Source organism: Pogona vitticeps, chromosome 2 (assembly GCF_051106095.1).
Source record: "Pogona vitticeps strain Pit_001003342236 chromosome 2, PviZW2.1, whole genome shotgun sequence".
Taxonomy (NCBI): domain Eukaryota; kingdom Metazoa; phylum Chordata; class Lepidosauria; order Squamata; family Agamidae; genus Pogona; species Pogona vitticeps.
In genome coordinates this window covers 298812206-298823753 of record NC_135784.1, presented here as the reverse complement: position 1 = coordinate 298823753, position 11548 = coordinate 298812206, and the positions used below count along the sequence as shown (strand labels likewise).

Genomic DNA, 11548 nt, shown 5'->3' with positions numbered 1-11548 from the left:
CAAGTCTTCTGACCTTGCAGCACAGAGGCTTCTGCGGTTTAGCCTACAATGCCACCATGTCCCTATGCTTTATCTACTATGATTTAAATAAATCTTCAAATTCATTGCATCTGTGGATAGACTCAGATCATCTGTGCTTACACCTTTCACCCACTGGAGCAAATAAAGGACCTAACTTTCAACTACCAGCCCATTGGGAGCTCCCACGCCACCCGGCCCTGTGCCACTGCTGCTAGTGTATGTGGAAGAAGAAGACTCGCATGTTCTGGCGCTGGTGCTCCACTCCCTGCCTTGCTCCAAATGCCACAGCAAACCCAAATGCATGCCTCTTCCTGCCCCCTTCTCCAAGTTCCCTGCCCTCCCTCCTGGTTTTTGGTTGCCCTGACATCTGTCAGAACCTGATGCCATCCGGGAATGGCTGGAGATGGAAACCCAGAGTTTCAAGCCACCTCACCCTAAAAATGCATCTTTCTCCCCCTGTAGCACTACGTGCCTCAAGATTGGTCTCCCCAGCTGAAGAAGCATGGGGATTTTCTGGAATTCCAGCCAGCTCCCTGAGACCTAGAAGCCCTAACTAACATGGATGGAAACAAGGTGGAGCTCTTCAGCCAGGCACATGGCCTCAGAGAAAGAAGGGGTTTAGCCATGTGGGAGCACAGGAGCCAATCCCCACCCCACCCCAGGCAGAGTTGAGGGGGCCAAATTATATCTTATAAAAAGGCTACCACAAAGCAGGGGATAACATCCAGTACAACAAAGACCCAGGTTGTACTATGAGGTGCTGTAGAGTAGTGACAGTGCTGGGTCATGACACGCAACGGTATTATGGGAGAAATTCCTTTCCTTCTTATGAGCTCTTCCTGAACATCGCAAGACGCCCCTTGGTTAAGAAACAGCACAATGGAAAAGGGATATTGGTATCTGGTAGGGAGAATTAAACTGCAGGTATCTGTGGTGGCATAAAGCATGTGTGCATGTGTACAGCCTTGCACATGTATGCACATGCACACATTCACTGTTGTAGCTCACCAGTTCCTGACCTACACACCTTGCAAACAAAGTGCAAAATGGTACAGTTCAGGGAGGGCATGTGCTAAGTGAAGAGTGGGCAGCTTTAATTTAGCCTAGAATGATGAAGATTTCCCAGAGACTGGCAATATTTCTTAGTTTGGCCAACTAGAGCTGATAAATCATTTCCCCCTAATGATCCAGAAAAGGTGCTTAGCATTTCTGCCGCGATGGCAGCTCTCAGTGATTAACAAGGCAAAACACAAAAACAACCCATCAGCAGAAAAACTTGTCTTTCTCACATACAGAAACACACACACACACGCACAACTGATGTGACCAATTTGTGCAAAGCCCTGTTTCCCTCCATCTGCTGAAGGGCTTAAAAACCAGGCTTGCTTGATATAAAATGGAGAGGAAAATTCTCATTTACTTTGGTGCGAGGGAGGCAGACTTTAATATCCAACAAGAAAGCAAAGACTTTGCATTCAGTAGTTGAGTTTCACAGCCAAATCACTTACAATGCAGAAATGTTACAGGGATTTCGAGAAATCTTTCAATTTTGCAGTCTTTCTAGCTTTGCATCCATCTATAATGAGTTATGCAAGGGAGCTCTGACTACAATCTGATTAACACCAGATTACAATATAGTGCTTTTTAAAGAGCTTTAACAATAACAACAGCCACCCAAACTCAGCTCATGGTCACAGATCCCATCTGATCATATAATCGGGTCTCTTCCAAGTAAATTGATTGCGGTGTTCATCAAGAATGAGAAATAAACTGACAGCCATTCTTGCTTCAAACAATCTGCTTTTGTAAATCCCTTTTGCAGCAGTGCATCGGCATTATAGGGCAAGTGGAACGTCAGTAGTACAGAAGTGCACTGTGTCTTCCCTCTGATACATTCGCAGGATGCCCAAGCTGGCCCTGAACTCCTTTTACCACATGTGCTGTGATTCCATATGCGTCTCTGCCATCTCCTAGAGAGGTGCTTCCCAATCTTGAGTAACCCAGGTGATCTTGGACTGCAACTCCCAGAGGTCTTCACCCACTAGCTTTGCTGGCTGGACTTTCTGTGATTTTTAAATAGCTACTTTTGGTCTCTTATCAAAAGGAAGAATCACAAATGTAGACTAGGATGGTTAGTCGCCAAGGCCACACCCATCTGAAAACTAGAAGTGACTAGGAGTTCATTTTTGGTTTTCAGATGGGGAAAAGCACTATTAGAGGCCTGAAATAGCCAATGCCATAGTCTAAAGGCCTCTATGGCCATGAATGGCCATTTCTAGGTCACTCCTCTTGGCCGGCTGGGTGCTCCTAGCGGATCCACACAGTGCCTACTCCTGCTGTGCACGACAAAGATTCTTAACCCCGTGACATGCACGTGGGCCCCAGCTGCTTGATTTGGGACCCTCGCCCACTTTCCCTAGCATCCAGGCTGATCAGCTGAGCAATAGGAAAACTCTGGAGCAGCGATGTAGCCACAGTGGGTTACTGTGGGATAACAGTTCCAAGCACTGATTAGAAAAAAAAATCCTTCCAATTTCAGATCACTGACTGGAGATAAAATCAACGTAATGGCCTTCGGCCTTTAATCAGGTTCTGCCATTATATTTTAAAAGGATTTAAAGAGCAAATTATTTTAGAAAAAAGTAAAAATTTAAGTTTTTTGTTTTGAAACTCTTATTTTCACCCCCACTCCCTACTCTATTGCATTTCCATAGCATAATCTGAGTAGCCAGGCATTGCACTGAGTTCTCCTTTGTATATCCACATTAGCAATGTACTTTCTTGTCATGCACCCCCCCTTCTCTCTCTCCATTTTCTTTCAGCTCCACCCACCTTTTTCTTCCTACTACCCTTCTTTGGCCTGTTTTCTGAGGTTCTTGTATCTTCCATGATTCCTTATGCAGGCCATTCTCCTTTTGGTACCCTTTGCTTAGATTACGAGCTGCTTGTCAAAACCAAACTTAAAAGAGTTTTTTCCTCCTGCCTGAGATCCAAGGGCCCAACCTGCAACTCTAAATATACTCTGAAGCTGTCATCTTGCCTGAACATAATAGGGTGGCCATGAATAACCATGCATTTATTTAGATAGCTTGAAAACACACGATGACAGTGTTACCATCTTTACAGGTGTGATAGTCCAATGCTCACACGCTGTTCAAGTATATTTTGTAACTTTTATGCATGATCTGATTTCCTTTCTCTGTTGTGATCAGTGCCCTTTAAAATATGTCACACGTGTTTTATGTAACAGAATTCTTTGAATGTTATTTAACTATTTTTGAAAAAAAAGAATTGCATTGATAAACAGGTATGAGAAAACCTTCCGGACTGATAGGATGCAGTAGGTGAACCAGCATTTATTACCGTACTTCTTTCCCCCCTTTTAACAAAGATCTAAATACAATCAGTTAGCATTTATAATGTACAATTTCAACAAATGTTCCATGGGGAAGGGAAGGGGGCAGAGAGATAAATGACCACTTTGCTTGGCTCTTTAGTACAGGTCAAATTGCAATAGCAAGGCAGAGGTCATTCTGCCTACAGACATGAAAATAATCTCATTACCACATAAAACTTTCTGAAGGTGTTCACTACCAGCAATGCTATGTCAATTTACATTTTTTTCCAGTCCTTAAAAGTTGAATTGGATAGATTGTATCTTGCTTTTTTTTCAGGTGGAATAATTCTTTACATAGTTCAATTTATTTTTTGCATACATGTTAGCACCTTCATGACCTTCACCCATTGTCCATAGGTGCATTATATATGTACATGACAGTTTTCAAGTGAAATACAGGTGCTATATTTACAGAAAAGCTACATACTGATGATCATGAACGCCATTTTACATTTCTATAGCACCTTCCATTCCAAAGGATATGACTTTACAGAGGAATTCAAACTTAACACTTTCTCAACCAACTGTAATTCAAGGCCAAATGTGGGCCAGATTTTCAACAACTATATTACACTGCATAGCCAAAATACACAATGGTTTGGGCCATAAGTAAAGGACAGATGCTTCTACTACAAGTTGTGTCCAGAAAACAGATTTTTATCAGATACTGAAAGGATGAGTGTGAAGAGACCACTAGAACACTCTTTTTTTGAGAAGACCTCAAGATGGCCAGAACTTCAGTTTTATACAGCATCTGGAATGTAGTACTTCTGAGAACACCAATGGCACGTTTAAACCCATTGCATGTGAAGTTCTGTCTCTGATGACAACGCCACCTATTAGTTCGGTCAAAAGCAGTACTTCCTGTGACACCTACAGAAATAGGACAAGGCAAAATGAAATGAAACAAAGGTGTCAGAAACAGTTTATAAAAATGGCACATTTATTGCTACAGAACGGTCATGTACATGACGGCATCGAATAACTACAGATGGGAAACAGGTAATGGCCTACACCAAGCTGTGTTTTTCTTCTTGAAGGAACTCCAGCACACAACCTGTTTGGACACTTCTACAAATCAGAAATACACCAAAAACATGAAAAAAATTGAGGCACTCAGCCACACATTGAAAACAAAGTGTAACTGTTTTTTATCTTTTTTTTCTTTTTGTCCCTTTTATAATTTTTCCCTTTTTTATGGTTTCTTTTCTTTTTTTTCTTTTAACTGTTGCAGCTATGTGTATAGTCGCAAAAAAAAATTGTCCCCACTGCGACCTACAACTAAAAAAAAAAGAAAAGAAAAAGAAAAGGAAGAGGAAGAAGAAGAGAAATAGCTACCATACAGTTTTATCTTGGTAACACATGGTAAAATAACAGCTTTTAAATAGTAAAATAAAGTAACAAACTTTTACTCAGAATGATTTCAAAAATCTACAAAGAAATGCTCAGAATCCAACAATTCCCTCCCCCCCTTGCAATATTCATGGTATAAAAGGATTGCTCCTGTGAAAAATAAGCCAAATATATTTTTTTATTTTTAAATTTAGGGTTTTCTTTTATCCTACGAGGGTGTACTACAGTCTATTTTATAGCAAAAAGGTCACTAGACAAACGAAGCTTTGTAACAAAAAGCCAGGCACTGATACATGGTAAATCTCTGCTTTTTTTTTCTCTTATCTTCACTTAGTTGCATCACAAGTAACAAGAATGAAAAAGGCCACAGTTCATATATTTTCACCATTACATAAGTCTATAATACTTGAAATGAGTATGGTCAAACCAGCACTGCACAAAGGTGAATCAACTTCAAGTCCCATGAGAAAAAAAATATGTTATTTTAAAAAAGAAAGAAAAAGGAAAATAAAGCAAGAAGCTGAAAGGGTCTTGGTGCCCCATTGTGTGGGAATCCATCACATTCCATCTTTAGGATACCTTTTTTTTCCCCTTCTCAAGTCAGTCTCTGGACTTAAGTTTAATTTATTTGTGCTTTTTCTCCCCGATGAATTCTCTTCACTCCTGGCAAATGTACTGTATTGTTCACTTTTCGGCACAGATTTGCATTGTGCCTTTCAGACAAAATGATGAAACCTGCAAATTCCACCCCATTCCTCCCGCCCGTTCCCACCCACCACCACCCCTCCAAATGAAAGTAACAAATAAAACAAATCGGAAGACTGCATCGGTACAAGTTGCATCACTGGTTGAACTGACAAGTTGTATAAACATTAGTGTTCCTTGCAGCTACACATAAGACAAATGTAGAAAAGAAAGTTCTAGATGAGCAGATTTCTCTAATCAGCATATTCATAAATTACTTGAATGTGGAGGTGGATTGCTCACTAAATGTCTGATAGTTTTCCACAGAATAGCATCAGCTTGGTTTACCATGGAACACACAGCCCTCCCTGGTCATTTAAGTCAAACCAGCCCCAGAGAGACAAGGGAGAGAGAGCCCCCTCTTTTAAAAACAACAGCAGCAGCAAAAGCTAAGCAGTTCTTGAAGTCTGAGTGCAGAAAAAAAAATACCCACCAAAAAACAGTGTGTCTGTTAGTTTTCAAGTTTAAATTCCATTATGGAACAAGAAACCACCTCAAAAGCCAAACAGACAAGATTACCATTTTATACCTAACAAGTGTTCTGCTTCTATGTACACCACCATCACCTTTTTCAGATACATGCTGTGCTCACAAGTGCAGAGTGAAAGAATAGTAATTTAAATACTCATCCATTTAATTACTGATTGTGAGTGATCTTGCCTATGCATGGTTAAAGACTGACACAATTACATCAAGTTGGGCAATTAATGTAACAAAAAGCATCATGGTTATTTTGATTTGTTCGCTACCGAACAAATAAGTTTTATACCTTATTGTTTAATGTTCCTGATTACTAAAAATATTTAATCTGTTTTCTCCTATCAGAATAACCTCTCTTAAAAATCTATGTGGGCAGCACTCAATACTCTTATAGACGGAATGGGGCAGTTGAGATTCTGACATGAGTAAATGGAAGAACCTCACACTGATGACAGTGGAGATGAAATCTGATAACCAACTTGATTTATTCCAATATTTAGCAAAGCTTTGCCTCCTGAAGTAAATCCCCCTCAAAACCATTTGCATTTTTACTTTTAATCCTGAGCAATATTAATATGATTGACCATTAAAAGAGAATGCCTTCTATTCAGAGTACCTTAAAAATTGGATTACCACACCCATTTTAAATCTGAATAAAGTCTATTAGGAGTACTGAATTTATAATGAAAATGCATTTTTTTGTTCAGACTTACTTTACCATGGATTCTGCTGTATTATACATTTAATTATAATGGTTTTAATCCACCTCCACATTTGAGAAACTTATTAACAAATAAAAGCATTTTAAAGTTTTACTGCTACTGAACATATTTACAATTTTCAACACGCACACAAAGATAATCAAAAAATTTATGGATATGTAGAAGGTGGTTCACATGGTAAACTATCATATTTGTTCTTTATGTTTTTCATAAACATAAAATTCAGATTCTCTTATCTCACAATTTAAATGAGATTTTGTTTCAACCACATTAAAAAAACAAAAAAACTGATACAATGTATTAAAACACATAATAACAAGAGTCTACATGTAAAAATATAACTTTTACATACACACTTTCAAAATAATGATACGCTTGCCATTTTGTTGCATAAAATTTACAAATGTATTTTTTCATTACTATGTAACTGGCAAAACAGGAGAACAGATGGAACGTCTAGACCGTTTTCAATGGACTTATGGCGTTTACCCAGTGCTGATAGGTGGAAAATCTAGTTGAACAGGGAGTTTGCATTTAAAAATACATGCCAAGTTTCTGTGGCTATTAAAAAACAAAACAAAACAAAAAAACAACCCTAAAAGAAAGCAACCAACCAACAAACCAACCCAACCCAAAAGAGGGAACTGGTGACAAAAGGATGCTGACAAAGACTTAACTGGGAGCACTATGCGTTAATTGTTCTATATATATATATGTATAGCGATCTTTAGAAGATTTGCTATGGATACTATTTCAGTCACACCCAAAGCTAGTTATCAGATGAGTTGCTGTGCCATAGTTTTGATCTATGCTTACAGTTTCATATATATGTTAAGTAAAAACTTGTTTCGTACTGGCCAGAGAAATACTGTTGTACTCCCCCCTCCTCAAAAAAGTGCAACTTAATGCTTTAGAACGTGTAAGGCTTGTTCTAACGCTGCATGAACAACAGGATATTGGCATTTTTAATGAATGAAGGAGGAGGGCAGCAAATGGTCTGTCTTTCAGTAATCCCCTTTAAAAAACATTTTCAAAAATTGAAATCTATTATTTAACTATCATTTTTCCCATTTAAAATCCACTCTCCCACCCCATCCCCTAGTCTGACCATGTATTCTGAAATGCCTCTCTGCATACTGTATTTAGGCTACACACATTAAGTTAACACTTCTACGAGTTTGTCAAATCACAGCCACCTCTGATTATGTTATGTTTCTGATGATATAAACATTGGAAGGCACAGTGGTAACATTGTAGCATTCTAACCTTGTACCTCTGAAAATCCCAGAAATAGGGTCTATGAGAACAACATTTATGATTCGGATCCCAACCCCCCATGACTGTTTGGACCAAATCTCAGCAACCTTGCTGGCAGTTTGTTTGCACATGATGTGACATATCAAGTCTTGTGTTCTCTCAAAAGATTGAAGAAACAACTTTCTACTTATTTATGAATGATAAACAACATTGGGGCCAGTGTTTCGTCCTGAACTGCCTGCCCAGCAACAGAGCTGGCACTACAGATTACAATAAAGAACCAACAGGCGAGGGGGAGAGGAAAAAAAGACCAAAAAAAGTCCTTATTTACAGTAAAATCTTTTTTAAAAAAGTTAATCGGTACTTTTTTTTACAGGAGCAAAAAAGTCTGATTCAAATGAACAAAAGCTTACCATATTCACTAATTTTAATATATATATATTTATTTATATATATATTTATATATATATATATATTTATATGTGTGTGTATATGTGTGTGTGTGTCATAGGTCTATAAGATCCATCTGTTCCTCCTACACTAAGGAATGGCTAATGTCATCACTTCAGTTTTCATTAGGACGTTTGCTGGTTTTGTAAGTACGTGGGTAGCAATGCTTCCCTTTTTAAAATCCAGTAAGTATAAACACTAGATGACTAGTACACCAACGAAAACGTTCAGTTTTTTTTCTTCAGAAGTACACTTTTCATTATTGCAAGTTTACAATTTTTAAATTAAATATTTTTTTTCAGACTTACAAATTAATTATATTTTTTTTTCCAAAAGAAGTTTAGGCACAAATGCATTGTCCCACAGTGTGGAGAAGATTGCCATTCAGTCTCTTGGCTGTGCATTTACAGCTCCTAACATACTCTTGAAACATTCTGAATGATATGTTGAAGAGAGATGTCCCTCAAGTTGCACTTTTTCTTTCTCTTGTCTTTTCCTGTTTCGTATTGGGAATGCTGGAATCTCTTGCGTCTGTGATTTGTAGCTACTCAGACTTGTCTTATTATATTACAAAAAGGGGGATTAAGTGTTTATGTGGTTTTAAGATAATACAGCTGTTAAGGAAGTGGTCTCTGGTTTTACATGAAGAAAATGTGGCAACTTGGACCTGCAGAGAAATGAAAAACATTTAGGCTAGCCAAGAAGAGCCTACATTCATAATTTTCCACACAATACTTATTCTGTACAAAATTTACTTGCAATACTACACAGACACAAATGATGCATTTTCATATCTCAGTCTTCTGAAGGCCAAGATCAATTCAGAGACACTAAGTCTTAAGCTGAAACTAGATGCGATGCAGAAGGAACCCAAATTCTGCTGAATTCCTACAGGCAGTGAAGAGATGCAGAGCTAAACCTTGTTAGAGCTGACCCACTAACATTAGTAGAATTTGTTAACCACAGGTAAGGTAAGGCCGAATTATTTCAACAGATCTACTTTAGGGACGATTAATGTTGGATTTCGCTTGGAGGTGGGCAAAGTGTGTCCTCCAGTTGCTATTGGATTCCATCAATCTTAGCAAACATAGACAATGGTAAGGAATTCTGAGAATTGCACTCCAACAGAAGAATACTGTAGGGCTACATTCTTCTCTTCCTGGGATGTAACCTGCAAAGTGCAGCAGGAGGATCGGTGCCCCTTTCCCCTGTCTGTGCTCTCCATCTCCCAATAACTGACAAAAGATGTTCTTCTTCCATCATTACTTGGGGTGGTTGGGGGTCCCCTGCCTGGGAAAAAATGACTAAATAAGAAACTTTTTTTGGTGCAGAATAGTTGGCTCCTTTTTTTCTTTTTAAAGTTGCACTTTAGATGTACATTAAACCATTTTGTGGACCTTGGTTTGATAGTGCTGAGATGCAGATGTGCTGCCATTGAGTCTGGATTGGCCTTCACATACTAAATCATAATAGAATAGGCCTACTGAATCAATGGTGATTTGGTTAATCAAGTCCTAAATAAATTACATTGACTCAAATGGGTTTACTTCAACTGTGACGAATTATGCTTAAATAAGCTACAGCTAGAATAGGCCCACTTGAATCAAGGGAAATTATGGAGGACTTGATTCACTAACCCCCTATTGATTCAATGGGCCTTCCTAGTGCAATTTACTCTACTAAGCAACAGTTTTGGCCACTGTGTACCAAAATAAACAAAGGAGACTGCCTGCATGAGCACACTCCCATCTCAAAATTCCCTGCATACAGATTTTTATACGTCAATGAGAAAGCTTTCCTTAGGATTTAAACATTACAGGGTGATAGATGCTTTGATGCAGGGCCTTTTTTATACGAGCAATCCCCAGGTTCTTTAAGTATGGTCGCATAAAAGATATGTCTTCTTCTCGCTCTGAATGTTTATACTTCCACTATAATTTACCCCAATCTCTCAAAAGTTATAAATGGGGAGACATGCCATTTTTGGATATAGACAACAGACCAAATCAGGGATATTTGTGCGATTTGGGGGCAACTAGCAGTTGCAGCAAAAAGCTGGTTGTGGTTCATGGGGTTGAGCAATCCCCTCCTGGACCCTTTAATTTCCACCAGACATTTGGTTGGTAAATTCTGGGTTTTTTTATATTTATTGTGTCTGCAAAACTGATTGTGCTGTGTAGCCTCACCTCCATCCCACGTCCGAGCCGACTGTGCTTCTGCATAAAGTGGTGCCTTGCTTGATGATGAGAACCCAGCAAAATCGCTGTACAATGAAATCGTTGTCAAATGAAAGTAAAAAACCCATTAGAATGCATTAAAAACGGTTAATGCGTTCTAATGGGCGAAATACCTAATCGTCCAGCAAAGATACTCCATAGGGCGGCCATTTTCTGGTGCCTGTAAAGCGAAAAAGCCCTCCTAAACACAGTAGGGAGCCATTTTGCACAGCGGGCGGCCATTTTGAAACCCGACAATCAGCTGTTATCTGATCGTCATTAAGCGAAAAATCAGTTCCCGAAGCAGGGAACCAATCATCGTCAAGCAAAAAAAGGCCTTTGAAACATCATTTTGCAATTGCAATAGTGATCGCAAAAACATCATCATGAAGTGATTTCGTCATATAACGAGGTAATCGTCAAGCGGGGCACCACTGTACATTGGAGTAGGGTGTTTCATGTTGACTCAGAAACACACAAATTCTATCACACACCTGGACAAGGACTGGGTTGGACTTTGTGAAGGGGGAACATGATAGATATGCATCAAACCCTTAAATGAAGTTCAAACTGAGCTAGGCTAGCAGTGTACTATATGCCCTTTTACTTCTGAGGAAGCAATACTGTGGTTATTATAGCTGTTAGGGAGACTGCAGGAAAGAGACTTGCCTTCTTTTTACATCTGTCCCATATGATTTGATGTGTCTCCCATTCCTGGGTGGGGTCCTGCCAAAGAAAGTGGAGGAGGATCTGAAGATACTTTCTCTTCTTCCCTCCTTTTCAGACATGCTGCTTTAGGATTCAGATTCCTTTCTGTGAGAACAAATTAAAAGGGTATTTAAAACATGTTAGCATTTAACAATCGCAGTGTAGTATCTTCATCAGTTTTCCTACTATCTCAGAAATGC

The 11548-nt window shown here is 39.0% G+C and overlaps 1 protein-coding gene across 50 annotated transcripts in view; it reads right to left on the bottom strand.

Moving 5' to 3' along the window:
• Nucleotides 1-3357: 3357 nt before the first annotated feature.
• Nucleotides 3358-11548, bottom strand: part of TCF4 (transcription factor 4) — a 414402-nt gene continuing 406211 nt past the window's right edge. For 45 of the 50 annotated variants that reach the window (XM_020800309.3, XM_078384110.1, XM_078384108.1 and 42 more), the window contains 2 exons: nucleotides 11310-11453; nucleotides 6395-9091 (listed from right to left, as the gene is read on the bottom strand). In XM_020800309.3, coding sequence (XP_020655968.1) covers nucleotides 11317-11453 — 137 coding nt within the window. In that variant the 3' untranslated portion in view covers nucleotides 6395-9091; nucleotides 11310-11316. Of the gene's footprint in view, nucleotides 4292-6394; nucleotides 9092-11309; nucleotides 11454-11548 lie in introns of those variants that run through there. The other 5 variants (XR_013540959.1, XR_002301165.3, XR_013540958.1 and 2 more) reach the window with 1 other exon arrangement.